This window comes from Aquarana catesbeiana, linkage group LG05, assembly GCF_042186555.1.
Source record: "Aquarana catesbeiana isolate 2022-GZ linkage group LG05, ASM4218655v1, whole genome shotgun sequence".
Lineage (NCBI taxonomy): Eukaryota > Metazoa > Chordata > Amphibia > Anura > Ranidae > Aquarana > Aquarana catesbeiana.
In genome coordinates this window covers 161,077,311-161,095,175 of record NC_133328.1, presented here as the reverse complement: position 1 = coordinate 161,095,175, position 17,865 = coordinate 161,077,311, and the positions used below count along the sequence as shown (strand labels likewise).

General features: G+C 43.6%; 1 protein-coding gene across 2 annotated transcripts in view; it reads right to left on the bottom strand.

The window, feature by feature from the left end:
• Nucleotides 1–17,865, bottom strand: part of CNOT10 (CCR4-NOT transcription complex subunit 10) — a 224,901-nt gene that overhangs the window by 164,468 nt on the left and 42,568 nt on the right. Inside the window, exons 6-7 of one of the 2 annotated variants that reach the window (XM_073630300.1) lie at nucleotides 16,806–16,874; nucleotides 9,036–9,181 (exon numbers count right to left, since the gene is read on the bottom strand). In XM_073630300.1, coding sequence (XP_073486401.1) covers nucleotides 9,036–9,181; nucleotides 16,806–16,874 — 215 coding nt within the window. The remainder of the gene's footprint in view (nucleotides 1–9,035; nucleotides 9,182–16,805; nucleotides 16,875–17,865) is intronic. The other variant, XM_073630301.1, reaches the window with a different exon arrangement.

Below are 17,865 nucleotides of genomic sequence, written 5' to 3'. Positions count from 1 at the left end.
TCCACCACCTTTCCCTCCAATCAACTAACCATCACCCGTAGAAACTTTTGCAACTTCAACGCCTCTCTCCTCTATTCTGCTACTGACCACCTCTATGACAAAATCTCTCCCCTGTCCTGCCCCAACCAAGCCACATCCATCTACAATAAATCCCTATCCTCCACCCGGGACAAGCTCGCTCCCCTCACTACACGCAGAATTAGGCCTCGACCCCTACAACCCTGGCAAACAGGTGACACTAAAATTCTCAAAAAACCTAGTCGCGCTCTTCAGCGTCTGTGGCACAAGACTAAGTCTCTCAAAGACTTCAGCCAATACAAATCTGCCCTCCAAAAATACTATTCTTTCCTCCATATTGCCAAGAAAACCTATTTTACAACTCTTATTAACACCTTCTCATCCAGTCCCCGTAAACTCTTCTCTACCTTCAACTCTCTACTTCGTCCTCCACCGCCTCCACCCACTGACTCACACATTACCCAGGAGATCGCTAATCACTTCAAAATGAAGATTGATACAATCCGTGATGAAATCTCCACTCTACAGGTATCTCCCCCAGTGACCCCATGTCAACAGGTACAACTGACACTCCCCTTATTCAAATCTGCTACTACAGACGAAGTTGCTACACTTCTTTCCATCGCCCACCTAACCCCCTGTCCCCTGGACTCTAATTCCCTCTCAAATGCTACGGTCGCCCTCTGACTCCATCCTACACTCTCTAACCCACATCTTCAATCTCTCCCTCGCCTCTGGCATTTTCCCCAATGCTCTACAACATGCACTGGTCACCCCCATACTTATAAACCCGTCCTTGGACCCTACACAATCTTAACAACCTACGCCCTATCTCCTTGCTCCCCTTTTCCACTAAACTCCTTGAACGCCTGGTTTACAAACAACTGAGTGACCACCTCTTGATCCCCTTCAATCTAGATTTCGCCCTCAACACTCCACAGAAAACTCACAAATGATCTACAAACTGCAAAAACCAACGGACACTATTCTGTACTCCTACTTCTGGACCTTTCAGCTACCTTTGACACAGTTGACCACCCCCCCTCCTCAAAAAACTTTACTCCCTCGGTCTTCGTGACTGTGCTCTTTAGTGGCTCTTATCCTACCTATCCCAACGCACATTCAGTGTCACTTACAATTCTACTTCCTCCACCCCTCTTCCCTTCTCCGTCGGGGTCCCGAAAGGTTCTGTTCTTGGACCTCTTATTTTCAATCTACACCTCTTCCCTGGGTCAGCTGATAGCCTCTCACGGCTTTCAATATAATTTCTACGCTGACGACACACAAATCTCTCTCTCCACCCCTCAACTCACTCCATCAGTCTCCTCACGCATCACTAACTTACTAACCGACATATCTGTATGGATGTCACACCACTTCCTCAAACTCAACTTGTCCAAAACCAAGCTTATAATTTTTCCTCCCCCATGTGCCTCTTCCCCTAACTTGTCGGTCAAGAGCAATGGCACCACCATCCACCCATGTCAGGGTGCTAGGTTTTATCCTGGATTCTGAACTCTCCTTTTGGCCCCACATCCAATCACTTTCCAAAGCTTGCCGCCTCAACCTCCGCAACATCTCTAAACTACGTCCCTTTCTAACCAATGAAACCACAAAGCTCCTGAATCACTCCCTGGTTATCTCTCACCGACTACTGCAACTCTCTCCTCATTGGCTTACCTTTAAATAGACTATCCCCCCTTCAGTCCATCATGAATGCTGCTGCCAGATTCATCCACCTTACAAACCGCTCAGTGTCTGCTACCCCCTCTCTGCCAATCCCCTCCATTGGCTGCCACTCGCCCAATGAATTAAATTCAAAATACTAACAATAAGTTATAAAGCCATCCACAACTCTGCCCCCAGCTACATCACTAGCCTAGCCCTCTCCGTTCCTCCCAAGACCTCCCGCTCTCTAGCTCCCTCATCACCTCCTCCCATATCCGTCTCCAGGACTTCTCCAGAGCCTCGCCCATCCTCTGGAATTCCCTACCCCAATCTGTCAGACTGTCTCCAAATTTATCCACTTTTAGGCGATCCCTGAAAACTTTCCTCTTCAGAGAAGCCTATCCTGCCTTCATCTAACAACTGCACTATTTTCTCTCCATTAGCTCATCCCACAGAGCTATTACCCTTTTGTATAACTTGACCCTCCCTCCTAGATTGTAAGCTCTAACGAGCAGGGCTCTCTGATTCCTCCTGTATTGAACTGTATTGTAATTGTACTGTCTGCTCTAATGTTGTAAAGCGCTGCATAAACTGTCTGCGCTATATAAATCCTGTATAATAACAACTTTTGCACAGTAATGTAGCTGTGAAAAATAGGATTTTTATAACAGATTACCTGTAAAATCCTTTTCTTTGATGTACATCACTTGACACAGTGCCATAGTAATTACTATGTGGGTTATAGGCCACCTTCAGGTGATGGACACTGGCACACCCTAAACAGGAAGTTGCCTCCCTATATAACCCCTCCCACTACTGGGAGCACCTCAGTTTTTGCAGCAAAGCAATACACGTGTATACCAGAAAGAGGGGAGGGACCTCTGTGTGCCGTGATGTACTTCAAAGAAAAGGATTTTACAGGTAAGCTGTTCTAGAAATCCTATTTTCTTAATCGTACATCACAGGACACAGAGCCGTAGTAATTACAATGTGGGATGTCCCAGAGCAATGCCAACTGAGGGGAGGGAGACACAAAGTAGGGCAACAAGAGATCAGAGGACTTACACTGCTGCCTGCAGCATACTGCGCCCAAAGGCGACATCCTCATGTCTCTGAAGACCAAGTTGCGGCCTTGTAGATTTGAGCCAAGAAGGCTTGGTGATGCACTGCTCACGAAGCACTAACAGCCCTGGAGGAGTGCGCTTTGATTTGAAAGGGTGTAATCTACCACTTTAAAACCATAAGCTAGAATTATTACTTGTCAAATCCATATAGAAATAGTAGCTTTCGATGCTGCCTGTTCTCTTTTAGGACCTTCAGGCAACAAAAACATCCGTTTTTCTAATCTGAGCAGTCGCCTTTAAGTAGACCTTGACTGCTCTCACCACATCGAGAGAATGTAGCGATTTTTCTTCCATAGAACAGGGTTCTGGAAAATGAAGGTAGAACAATATCCTGGTTTAGATAAAAAAAACCTGACACTAACATCAGTAGAAAGTTAGGATGAGGAACACAATACTACCTCATCCTTGTGAATAATATGGCTCTTTACCAGAAAGAGCAGCCAACTCTGATACCCTTCTTGCAGAAGATATGGCTACCAGAAAAACTAGTTTCCTTGTTAAAAGGACCAAGAGAATATGTCGTATCAGCTCAAAAAGGCTGTTTTTGTAATGCCGACAGAACTGAATTCAAGTCCCAAGGGTTCAGGGGTGACCTAACCGGAGGATTAAGCTGCGTTACCTCCTGAAAAAAACTACGAACCAAAGAATGCGAAGCAAGTGGTCATTGAAACAATACCGATAAGGCCGAGACCTGGCCTTTGAAAGTACTCAAGGCCACCTTCATTTCTAACCCCATCTGCAAAAAGTCAAGGATTCTACCTATGACATACTTTCTGGGGTGCCAACCCCTGGATACATCCCAGGACATATGCCTTCCAGACTCTAATATGCCATTTTGGAGGCCGGCTTCTTTGCATTAACCAAGGTAGATACCACTGAACTTGACAGCCCATGTTTCTTCAGAATGTGGGTCTCAATAGCCAACCCATTAAATTTAGCGTTTGTAAGGTAGGATGGAATGCCGGACCTTGCGAGAGAAGGTCTGGACGTGGTGGTAGGATCCATGGGACCCCTACTGCCATCCTTATGATCTCTGCATACCAAGATCTCCTGGGCCACAAGAATCAGTAACTTCCCTTCCTGCTTGATCCTGTGAAGAAGTCGTGGACGCATGCAGAATAAAGGGGGCGGGAATGCATAAATCAGTGAAAACTGATTCCACAGGAACACCAAAGGCATCTGTTCCACATGCTAGCGGATCCTTTGTTCTTGACACAAAGTTGTCGATTTCTTTGTTGAACCTGGACGTAAAACAGATCTACGTCTGGGATCACCCATCTTTGATATATTCACAGGAAGATATCGGGGTGAAGGAACCATTCTCCCGGGAACAACTGGTGGCGACTCAAGTAGTCTGCCTGCCAATTTTCTATTTCTAGAATGAAGACTGCCGATAGGCAAAGTACATTGTTTTCTGCCCAAGATAGGATATGATTCATCTCTCTCTGGGCCGCACAATCTCTTGTGCCTCCTTGTTGATTGATATAGGCCATTGCTGTGGCATTGTAGGATTGGATCCTGACAGGACAATTCCGTAAACTGAACATTCAGGCACTCGGGGCCAAGTGCTCTGCCCGAATCTCTAGAATGTTAATGGGCAAAGTCATTTCTGATCTGGACCACTTCTCTTGGACAGTTGCCTCTTCCAGGACTGCTCCCCAACCTAAAAAAGGTTGGCATATGTTGTTATCACTCCCCAGGTAACTGTATGAAGGATTTTCCCCTTTGCAGATTTTTGGTTATTAACCATAAACTGAGGCTTCGGCGCACCTTTGGAGTCAGAAATTGGGAAATCGAAAGCTTGGACCTTCGTGTTCCAAGCCGATAGGATACTGTTTTACAGCAGCCTCGAATGAAACGTGAGCATAAGGAATGGCCTCGAATGAAGCCGCCATCTTTCCCAACAACCTCATGCAAAGCTGAATAGAAGGATTCTTCTTTGCTTCGACCACCTGAATCAGTTCCTTTATGGTGCTGATCTTTGCCTGGGGCAAGAATACCCTTTTGTGGGTGTATCTATGATCAGACCCAAGTATTCTAGCCTCTTTCATGGTTTTAAGGAAGATTTCTCTAAGGTTGAGAATCTAACCTAGGTATTCCAGGTAGTTCAATGTGGGGACCATACTTTGGTCTAAGCGGGCTACCGGCTGGTCTATCAAGAGCAGATCGTCTAGGTAAACTATAGTTGTTATACCTTGGGCCCTTAATCTGGCTAGAGGAGGGGCCAGAAACTTTGTAAACACTCCAGGTACAGTAGCTAGAGCGAAAAGCAGAGCTACAAACTGAAAATGAAGATTTTCTACCTTGAAAAGTAGATAATACTGGAGTGCAGTGAAATAGGCACATTGAGGTATGCATCCTTGATGTCGATTGACGCCAGAAGTTCTGTCTCCATCCTTGTAGGATGGAGACAGCTGATTGGATTGACTCCATGCGAGAAAAAAGAAAATATTCAGGAACCGGTTTAGGTCTTTGAGATCCAGAATAGGTTTGACATCTCCATTCGGTTTTGGCACCGTGAAAAAAGGTTTGAACAAAACCCCAACTCCTGCTCTTTAATGGGGACCACCATGATCACTTTCTTGCCAAAAAATGGTCCAATGCTTGAAAGAAAGACTTTTTCTCTGGATCCTTAGGAATGTTTGATCTGAGAAAACGAGGAGACGGGGACTCTTGGAACTCCAGTTTGTACCCTGGAGCTATTGAGGAAGTCCCCCATCTGTCTCGACACTCTTCCTGCCTGACGCTTTAAGAACTGCAGAAGTATTCCACCCAACTCGAGCAAGAGGGGGCGCCTCCTCATAAGGAGGCTTTAGCATTTAGTAGGTTTCCTCCCCCAAGACTTCTTTTGTCCCCGGGGTTGACCCTGAGGATTACCTCTTGAACTTGATGGCAGAGGCCGTCGTGACTGCCTGGAGGCTGATGCCCCTGGCACTGGAGAAGGAGCTTGTTAAAATGAAATACGTTTACTCCTTTTCTTAAATGGCAAAGGGGTACTTTTTCCACTAGAAATTCTTTGGCTGTATTACCCAAATCAACCTCAAACAGTTGTTTCACTGCAAAAAGGAAGACTAGCCAGGAGCTTCTTGCATGGCGCTCAGCGAAAGGCGCAAGGCCTGAAAGATAGAATCTCTCATACCGACTACAGAAAACATAAAGCTGCTAGTAGCTTGCCAGATCCTGGGCCTGCTGAACAGGATAACCTTGAGCACCTATTTAACTGATCTCTCAAGGAAAGACCAATTACTGACAGCACAGGCTGAAGCACTTAACCTGCCAAGGAGGAGTGCTTTTTTTATCCGTTGGATCCCTAAGCATTTGAGCATTTTCTGCCGGACAAGTCAAACTTTTATTCACAGAGGATACAGCAGCGTCAATTGCTGGTATCCCCACCTTTAGTGTATTTTTTCCCCCATAGGATAAAGTGTGAAAAAACTTTTTAGGAGGGAAAAAAATGCTTATCTGGGTGATCCCACTCAGATACAAAAAGCTTTTCCAGCAATGAATGCACAGGAAAGGCATGCTTTGACAGCTTGAGGAGGCTTTAGCGAATCCAAAATGCTCAGTTAAGGGTAGCATAAATGTGGAGCGGACCATTCAGTAAGAAATTGCACCACAGATTGTGAAGCTGATCCCCCCCCATTTGGCCCCTCAGAAGAGGAGTCATCAGCCTCACCACGGTCTCCTGAGGGAATTCATCTTCTCCCGCCCCCAGTTCCTCAGTTTGAGGTTCCTGGGTAATGGAAGGGAACCTGTCGCATTTTGTCCCACACTGGGATGCGATTAAAGTCGCTAACCTTTTTTCCAATCCTATCATGGCTGAGGAAAAAGACCTCTTTAGTAATATAGACAGGGGCTGCAGTGTTGAAAACAGTTGCAAACATTTCATGGTCCCAATGCTCAATCTGAACAGCCAACCCCTCTCAGGGGAGAATGCCATTGTAGAGATGAGTAGACTTTCCAGAGCTTGAGGGAGACCCTTTAGCCCTTTTTTGGGGGTGTTTCAACCCCCCTTCTGACCATAGCCCGATGCACAAATGGAGAGGTACTACAAGAAGAAATCGCATCCACTGTTTGAGCAATAGTCCAGCAACTGCCGCTGCTATTAATGCTCAGCCTGATGCTTTTAGTAAATGTGCCAAGGGAATGCCTGTGTCACCAACCTCTTACTCGTGTGTGTGTGTGTGTGTGTGTGTGTGTGTGTGTGTGTGTGTGTGTGTGTGTGTGTGTGGTGGCGGAGGAGGAGGAGAACTGTGACAAGCCGCCGTGCAGGGGCGGTGAAAAAAAAAGGAGCGGCACCGCCGATTGTTTTGGCTTCCCCCTATCCAAGGAGAGGGGGAGAGCTTTGTACAGGTGGGGTGTTTTTAGTGGAAAAAATCCCCCCCAATCTTACCGGAGGTCTGAACTGCTCGCCGGAGGGAAGCCTGCTGTTTCTGCTGACACAGCGTGATCTTTGAGGAAAGCATGACAAGGTGCTCTAGACTGCCCCCAGTGGTGACTCTTAGGCATGACAACATTTCATAAGAAAATTTAAAAATTCTTTAGAAACCTCCACTTACCTTTCCTGCCGCAGGGATTTCTGTGGTAAAACCAACAGACCCAATCTTCACCCCTCATGGTGGGTTCAGTTACAAAACCTTGAGGGACTGGGGACCCTAGGGGAACCCACACTCCTGGACCCGTAAAGCACCCCGCCAGTAAAAACGTAATGGCTAAAAACACCAAAGCACTGGATCCCTGGGTTCAGCTCTCTAAAAAGAGAAGCGTTACGGGCTAAACCTCATTTCTTCTGCCACAAGGCGCGGGTACCATTCGGCCTGAAAAGACACTTTGAATGGATCCGACTGCATAGCTAGCCCCAGCAAGGATTGCTCCAGTAGAGCTCAGCACAGCACTCGTGACCAACACCTTAGACACTGACGAAAAAACTGAGGTGCTCCCAGTAGTGGGAGGGGTTATATAGGGAGGCAACTTCCTGTTTAGGGTGTGCCAGTGTCCATCACCTGAAGGTGGCCTATAACCCACATGGTAATTACTATGGCTCTGTGTCCCGTGATGTACGATTAAGAAAATGTGCGCTGCTTTTAGCCACACGCAAAAAAAAAAAAAAAAGAACACCTTTACTTCCCTGGTCGTACAGATCTGCAGATTTTACGCACGTACACTCCTAAACGTGAGCACACATACAAGTGTAATCAATCATTCATATGACTAAAAAATAGAAGACTGGCACACGCCTAAATGCTGTACATGTCTAAAACACATCTAGAAACATAAATACTTTGGATGCATATTTTCTGCAGGATCTCCTGTCAGCAAGAATTTATAGTCATACAGAAACTATGCATATGCCTGTGTGAATGAACCATGTGTATAGGCTCATGATTACTAGTGCCGCATTTCCATGCATAAAAAACTATCTGCTGTACGCATCTAGATACAGCATTCTTTTTTCCTGTGTGAATGAGCCCTTAAACTAGCTGAACAAAAACAGATGATATCCAAAACTCAACACAAATTAAAGATCACCCTACTCACGTTTATGCTAGTGGACAATCAACCACTTGCTTTTTATTTGTGGCAAGTACAGCCCACCTTATCACCACAGGTGTTACTTTTATGGCGAATTCACACATGATCGCAGAGCAGTCAGCTGGCTAGGAGGCAGTGTGGGACACGATTCAGCGCTTCACACTACCCCCTTTTTTTTTTGTTTTGCACAAGTTTTATTTGAAGTGTACAAACTGTACACTCCATTCACTGCAATGTCCCACAGTGCGATGCTTGACACCCCAGTGCAATTTGGGCCGGTGTGCTGCGATAAAATGCAGCATGTCTGCATTTTAGTGCAGTGCTAGGCTGTGCTGCAGTGTGAATGGGAGAATAGGAAACAGTCTGGTTGAGGGGGGAAAAAAAAAAAAAAAAAAACACACAAATCCATCTAATTCAATCACTAAAAAGGGAAAAAAAAACGAAAAAAAAAAAACACAATAGTTTCCTGTGCGCCCTTGCGGTGACAGACGTTTTACCACTGCACATAGTGTGAATTGGCCCTTATTGCACAAAGAAGCCATATCTCTTAGCACCTGATTTCCAAGATTCAGGTCTGAATCTCCCGTTACATGGCTGATGCGCACCAGTCCAGATTGTCACTATGTTATTTAACATTTTGAAAGGAACATTGATTTTGTCTTTTTGAAAAGTGGATGCTATACAATGACTTACCTCATTTTTACCATTTTTATTGTTGTTGCTGCCTTGCGAAATCATTTTCTCTAGTACTACCAACAGATGTAATGCTTTTTCAGTTTGGTACGTTAACAGGTACATGTCCACCAGCAAAAAACATACAGCATGGGCAAACTTTTCCTCTGAAAGAGAACAAGGAACAGATAATTATTCTGTTAGATGTCATTAGTATAAACCCCCGCTTTTGTTTTAATAATAACGTACACATAACTTAACAGTAAGAAAAAAAAAAAGAAAAAAAAAGTCAGTGAGGTTTGCATTGCTTTCTTTTAAAAACCATGGCAATGTATTTTATTTAAGCAGTACAAACATGCTTGGAGATGTTTTATATAGAAAAATTAAACCTTTTGATCTGTCCCTGCCCCAAAGGAGCTTACAGTCTCATACACCTCCTTATTGATATGCATGCACAATAGTTAGTGTGGCTGGAAGCTAGTCAACTTTTGAGCATATTTTTGGACTGTGACAAGGAACCAGAGTGCACATATGAAAAACGTGAGCTCCAAGCACTAGTGCTATTAAAGGTTCAGCCTTTACCGCACATGAATACTGTACCAGACCCCCAGGTTTGGGCAAAGAAAGGTATAGTTAAACTAAAGCATATAGTTCAGGGGGGTAAATTGAGACCCTTTTCTGATCTCAAACATGCCTACTCACTACAGGGATGGATGTGATTGTCTTCTTCTTGGGCCCCCGCCGTCTCTCCTGGCTACTCCCCCTTGACCAGTTTCCCCAATAGCAAGCCGCTTGCTAAAGAGGAAGTGGTGTGTACTCACTCCTGAGCCCTGCTCTGTGTCCATAAGACACATAGAGCTGCGGCTCAGCCCCCCACTCTCTACTCATTGGCTCACTGGCTGCAATTGACAGCAGTGGGAGCCAGTAGCTTCCACTGCTATCTGAGGAGAGGGAGTCCTGGGACAACCAAGGCTCTCGTGCACATCGATGGATTGAGGAGGGGGCTCAGATGAGCATTAGGGGGGCTGTGGGGGGAACAACACACAGGTTTTTTTACCTTAAAGCATACAATGCATGAAGGAAAAAAAAAAATAATAAAAAAGAAACTTTCAGCCTTCAGAACCACTTTAAGCACTTTGAGAACTAGGACCACAACTTTTTAAGGTAAAAGACTGCTAAACAGCAATCCATGAGTTACTTATAAAAAAGATTAATACACTGACAGTCTCAAAACAAGTAAGTTAGTGAAGTAGTATGACATTAAGAAGCAGGACATCATGGCATAAAGCACACCTGCAATAACATTTTACCTAGAGATTTTCTGAAATTTAAAACACAAAATTTCCAATTAAATGCAAACCCCATGGAGACTTAACGTAAGCTTACTGAATGACCCCATACTTTAGACCGAAATTGAGAAAGAACTACAGGACTACTTTCGGACCAATAATTAGTCGGAAACATCCCCTGCGATAAATTGGGTGGCCCACAAAGCTGCTATACGGGGTAAACTAATTCAAATAGCGGCCAGAGCGAAAAGGACCCGAGAACAAACGATCAATTAGAAGCGAACCTAGACAAACTAATGAAAGAACAGCATACGACCCCCCAGGTTGAAATAAGGCATAAGATAGACGAAGCGAGACTAGCACTAAACCTAAGCCTGACCACTCAAGCGGAGAAACATATTCGCTGGTCCAAACATAAATACTACACACTGGGAGATAAACCAACCATAATGTTGGCTAGGAAGCTAGTACACCAAACATACAGGACGTCAACTTTACCTAAATTGCGACTACCCACTGGGCACCCCACTCAAAATCCTGAACTGATCCTCCGGCAATTCCACAAATTCTATGTCAAACTGTATAGCCCACCAAATAAACACTCACAAACTCAGACAGAAACGTTCTTTCAAGACGTTCTATTGCCCCAACTTACACACATCCACACAGAACTGATGGACAAAGAATTCACAGAACTAGAGATTAGGATGGCAATAAAAACTATACATCCCTCTAAAGCCCCAGGTCCAGACGGATTCTCAGGTCATTATTATAGAAAATATCAAGAGATCCTTGTCCCCATTTATGTTCCTATTTTAATGAACTGAGACGGGGTAATAAAATCCCCAGACATGAGAATGCAGCATATTTACATGTTTTACCAAAACCGGGAAAAGATCATGGGGATTTGCGCTAACTACCGCCCAATCTCCCTAATTAACATGGATCTAAAAATAATGACAAAAATACTAGCCCTTAGACTAAACTCTTTCCTCCCACAATATATTCATCCAGACCAGGCAGGCTTTGTCCCAAACCGCCAGGCATTGGATCAGACCTGCAGGGTTATAAATCTAATTTCAGCTATCCAATCTGACTTGGACTGTAAAGGACCTAGACGGGGCATGCTGCTTTCGTTGGATATTCAGAAAGCGATCGACTCCCTATCTTGGGATTACTTATTCAACGTGTTATGTCGCTTTGGGTTTGGCAAGCGCTTTCTGGCCCTCCTTCAAACTCTGTATGAAGCCCCAACAGCATCTTTGATGCTCAGGGGATACTCTTCTCAACCCCTTGATATTCGGAGGGGAACTAGGCAAGGATGCCCATTATCCCCGTTATTTGCTCTAGCAATACAGCCACAGGCAATAAGGATTCACACCTGTCCAGATGTCAAGGGTGTTGTTTGTGGAGACAGAGCATAAGCGTTTACTTTTTGCAGATGACCTTCTGCTGGCTCTATCGTCACCTATCACTTCCCTCCCCAATCTATATGCTATTTTACAACCATTCTCAGAAATCGCGGGTCTTAAAATCAACCACAGTAAATCCAAGGCACTGAACCTCTCTTTGCAGAGTTCCACCCAAAAAACACTCGAACAATCCTACCAATTTCTATGGGAGCCGGAAGCTCTTTCATATTTAGGAATACGACTGACCTTGTCTATACAAACCTTATATAAACAAAACTACCCTGCCCTGTTCAAACGGCTGACAGAGGACCTAGCCAGATGTCAGATTCACCCCCCATCGTGGTTTGGCAGATTACACTCAATAAAAATTAATATTTTACCAAAGGTCTTATATCTGTTCCACACTATACCTGTGTCACTAGTCCGATCTGACCTGCAAACATTTAAAAAAAAGATTCTTCAGTTTATTTGGGGAGACAAAAGGCCAGGGGGAAACAAAGGTACAATGTACACTCCAAAACAGAAGGGGGGACTTGGCTTGCCTGATTTACAGAAATACTTTTACGTGGCCCAGTTGGCACAACTCACCAAGTTTCACTCCCAACAATCACAAGCACTATGGATGACCATGGAATCTTATTCCTGTCACCCCAAACCAATTTCCCATATTATGTGGCTCCCAATGAAAGAGAGACCAATTATATTATGTCCTACTCTCTCCTTCTCGCTAGATATTTGGGATAGACTCTCAAGGACTCAAATTCAAGTCACTTCTCAATCCGCTAGCTAGATTTCACCCCGGGCCTCACTCCCCCCGCATTCGAATGGTGGCCCAACAAGGGCCTAATACGGATAGCAGATCTCTGTGATCATAAGGGTATGCTATCTGAAAGATCTCTGGTAGAAAAATATCAAATGCCAAACACTGAACACTAGAGACACTCAAATACTCCATCATATGCAAACCTTAGCACGCAAGGGTGATCTAGCGACAATGACTCCCATGGAACATATGTGTCAACAATATGACAAACTCAGGGGCCATATATCTGCTATATATACGATTTTGACATATATCACGACAACACTAAACTATATGACTCAATGGGAACAAGATTTACAAGAAACCTTAGATCTTGAGGAATGGCACCAATGACAGCTTCTCAATCGCTGACCAACACCTCCATTATAGAGGCTAACTATAAGGTTTTATTAAGATGGTATATGGTACCGGCCAGACTGGCCACTTTTGTAACTGGAGCTACCCCGGGGTGCTTTCGGGGATGTGGCCAGGTGGGAACAGCATATCATATATGGTGGACATGTCCCAAAGTCAGGAGATTTTGAATCAGGGTTTACAACTTTATATTATACCCTCACCCAGATTAACCTGGTGAAGTCCGCAAAGCACGCACTCCTGGGTGGCAGGGTAGCCGAAGCCTCAAAAAACCATAGAAGGCTTCTTACATTTATATTCATATCAGCTAAAATCGCAATAGCAAGAAACTGGAAGTCTGCAGCCCTACCATTTGACCAACTTAAACACAAAATGTCATTATTTTAAAGAAAGACTTAACAGCAATTGTGTAAGATAAAATGAAGTTGTTTAACAAAGTATGGGATTCATGGATCAGATACCCAACAAATGAACAATCACAAACCAGAACCCTTCTTCAATGACATGTCAAAGAGCGTAGAAATAAAGAAAACCACCACAAATTTAAAATAATTTATGCTGTTTCTAAAACATTTCAAATATGTATTTAGGCGACATTCACACTAACTGCAAACTTAACTGGTCTGTTTTAGTGTGTGGCTGGTGTCCATTGAGTAAACTTTTTTTTTTTACCTTTTGGAAGAGTACAAAGTGTCCTGTTGTGCTATTCAGTGTGTTGCATGTCTACAGTTTTTCATGCCATGCATCACAGCAGTGTTGTCATGCGAGGCTGAGAACCGAGCGATCAAACACCGCTGATCGCTCAGTTCTCAGTGCTCCATAAGCAGAAAGCTGGTGACTGTTAGTCACCGGCTCTCTGCTCGCCCCTGCCTCACTGGGTTGTGGAAGAGGTGGGAACGGCTCGCTGAGAGGCTGAGCGCCGGTCCAGGCATTTGGGTGGATCCTGACCATATGGTGGCGATCTTTCCCCAGTCTGGACTGGCTCTGTGACGTCAGCCGACAGTGGGCTTCAGCCCAGTGGGTAACAGCATTGCAAAACCCACTGCACTCCTGTGATTCATAGAAGTACAGCCAAATAAGCTTTGTCTGTACTTCTACTTTAAATATTTTTATTGTTGCTGTAAAAATATAGCACATCATTGTGGACATGCACCTGCACTAACGGTCTTGCTGAGATGCATGAATTTTTAAAACACTACAAAAAAGATGTATGAATACAAATATAGCTGAAAGGTAAAAAAGAAAAAAAAGTAGTCTGTTTCAGGCACCTTACAGTGCTGGTTCCATGTCAAGAAGGTAATGTGAATGAAACCATCAAAGCAGAGGCTATAGCAGTGGGTTCTCTAGGAAATGTGGGTCTGTGACTCTCATCAGATAGCGTATTATGTTAACATTTGGGCATAAATTCAGGATTGCAAGTAATATACAATAAAAGATCTAATAATTTTTCAGCTTCACAAGAATTTTTACATGAAAATATTGGCCTAATTAAAAAATGTTATTCTAATGGAAACAAACAACTTCCACTGCACTCGACAACATTCTGTTGGTTGCAGTTAAAGAGATAGCCTGGGGTTTATCAATAAGTACACATTAATTCCCCGAACACACCATGTCATCTAGTGGGCTTACTAAGCAGGTAACTAACAGTAACCACTACAGAAATAAGAAAGAAAATGTAATCCGTGCCATACTTGGCTAAGAAACAACTCTAAGTAGAGGTAAGGTGCCACTAGATAAGTCATGGAAATCAGTTCAAACGGTAAAAGTCACTTTATGTATCACAAGCTCTGGGCTTAGCCAGCAATTTACACTACTAGAGTCAGTCAAGCAATTAGATTATGTCATTTAACAAAACCTAACTGAACATGTCCCATATGGGATTTTTTGTAATTAAATGACTTCTAGCATCTTGATTTCCCAGGATCATTAAATGCTGAACAGAACGTGATCATTCTAAAAATGAAAGTAACTCTGGTGAAAGAGACCCTAGAAGCCACTATTCAGACACAGACCCTTTCAGCAGCTGTTTCTTGTAAATACTTGCAGCTATAGACATTAAGGCTTCATGCACACGAGACGCCGGCGCAAACTCTGCTGAACACATGTTTTTAAAAGCCGAAACCAGCGTTAAAAGCACGTTTTGCCGCATTTGCATGCTGCGTTTAGCCACGTTTAACAGCGTTTTACTGCGTTTGCGTCTAGAAGCGTCTGCAGAGCAGAGAATGACATTTTGCGACCCAACTTTGGGGCCCCGTATCTCAGGACCACTTGGTGCTAGGGACCCCAAATTTGGTGTGCTAACACAGTGGAACTAACACTACAAATCCAAAGCTCAGGTTCCTAGCACCAACTGGCCCCAAGATATGGGGCCCCAAAGCCGGGTCGCAAAAGGTCATTCTCTGCTGCAGAAAAGTGCTTGACATTTTGCGACCCGACTTTGGGGCCCTGTATCTCGGGGCCACTTGGTGCTAAAAACCCCAAATTTGGATATGTTGTAGTGCTAGTTCCACTGTGTGTGCACACCAAATTTGTGGTCCCGAGATATGGGGCCCCAAAGTCGGGTCGCAAAATGTCATTCTCTGCTGCAGTTTACCATCATATTTCTGTGTTTTCTGGTCCAAAAAATAGGGTTCCTTTAAAAACACTTATAAACGCAAACGCGGCTAAACGCGGTACCAGCATTTACCGTGTTTGGCATCTGAAACATGGAAAACGTTTGCGTCTGAACCCATTTTTTTGCTTCTGGAAAAACGAGGTTAAACACAACTGCCTAAAAACGCCAAAAAACGAGACTGTGTACATGGACACATAGGAGAACATTGAATAAGTCCAGAGGCAGTTGAAAAAAAGTGTCCAACTGCCTCTGAACACACGTTTAACAGCGTCTCGTGTGCATGAGGCCTTACAACTACTTATCGTTTGCCCTAATGGACTTCAAATGCAACTGTTAAAGTCAGCCGACACTTCTGGTACTACTGGCCACAGATTCTACTCTACCCCTTGCTCCTACGTCACTTGTGCCTGTGTGTAACAACAGTGGTAGCAGTAGTGGCTGAATTATACACAAAACCACAATTGACTAAGTATGGGGGGTGTAGAGCAGAAGCTTGGGCCAGCATAGACAACTGATACACAGTCCTGAAATCTTTAAAAGACGTGTGCTGTATGGTAATGCACAAAGCCAAGTGTGGTGCTTTGTGGTGACAATAATTTAGAATGGCATTCAAATTTAACTATACAACCTACTTGCATTGCAGTGCAACACACAAATATGAATCATCTATGTATAGTGGTGCATTGCATTTAAAAAATAGTGCAATCTGTTAAAATAGGCATTGCAGTGTATTTCCAGTCCACTAAAACTGAACAGAAAGGCGCAATGTATGATAGTGCTCATGCGGTAAATCAATGCATTGGACACATGAAGGGGCCCTAAAAGAACACGGAAAACCTTTACGCAGTTATTCTCTACTGCTGTAAGTATTGAAAAAGTGAGCTCTGGTAACAGTAGTTTTTTTTTTAAAAACGACATTGTCCAGATAAGCCATGTTCAAGGCAACCCCTATTGTGGGGAAAATGGGCAGTACCCCGTGATTCCCCACTCCTCTTCTATACCTCCCCCTTTGCAACAACAGGAGGTATGGATAGGGGAGGCAAGGAGGACTTCCAAAGTTGCCTTATAGTGGTGCCTCAAAGAAAATGTCACAAAAAAGAAAAAAAATTATGAAAGCAAGGAAATCTGAGCATAATCCAACATCCTTGAGAGCTGCAAACAAAAATTAAGTTAACACTAGTTGTTTGTAATCATTTATAGACAGCTTCCACTGGTACATGATCCTGAATGGTTGCCAGCTTCCACTGGACCTTGGGAGGAAAAAAGGGAACAACAAAAATTAGTAACAATCTTCACCTCGGCTGTGTGTTGTGCATGATCCATAGGAGCTGTGGTGCGACGATCTAGGTATTCTCAGACGCATGCCTAAAATGTCAGTGTCAAAGACAGCATGATGGGAAAGAAAGTATACAGAAACATGAACAATTAAATTGCATAATGAACATTTTAGGATTATTAGAGTAAAACCTTAACCATACTATCATTTTACACAAATTTTCCAAGTAAAGAGCTTCATCAAACTATAGACACATACACAGCATCTGCATTGCAGGAAGAATATTTTATGGTCCACAACATCTAGGATTTATTATCAAACCTGGCTTTCAGAAATTACAGTCTGAGGCCAACTGGTACCTATGGGCAACAGGATTTTTTTTTTCCTTAGCACATTTTCCATACTTCAGTAAGTGTGTGTGTGTGTGTGTGTGTGTGTGTGTGTGTGTGTGTGTGTGTGTATCTATCTTTTACTTATATACAGTGGATAAAGTATTGAACACATCATCATTTTTTTTCTAGGTAAATATATTTCTGTTTCAATAGTTTTTATAACATTTTTTTTCTATAAAACATAAAACAAAATAGAGCGGCAAACAATCCTTGCCATGCTTGAATCATTCAACAATACAAGCATATAAAAGGAACAAAAAGGGGGGGGGGGGGGGGGGAACATAATCAGGGTTTTGCAAAAAAGGCAGGTCAACCTTGGTGATCGATATAGGCACAAGAACAAATATGAGGACCAAACATTAAATAGGTAGTTGCACAGAGGAAACCCACAAGGCCCCCGTAGGTAGAAAAAAGGCCCTCCTCAGGGTAGCCCTGCAGGTCCGTCCACGATACCATGACCCTTAAAACAATATCGCAAAACTTTGACATATTCTTCAAAAAAAATGAAACATTTATCTTAAGCTGTAAGTTGCAGTTACTCTCTCCATTGTCACAACACAATGCAGTCATTTATGGGGAATGTAACTCCCACTACTAATCGTTTGTGAAAAAATGGTAGGGAAAGGGGTAAGAATGGAAAAAAAAAAAAAATGAAAAAGGAGTGAAAAAGATAAAGAAAAAGGAAGCG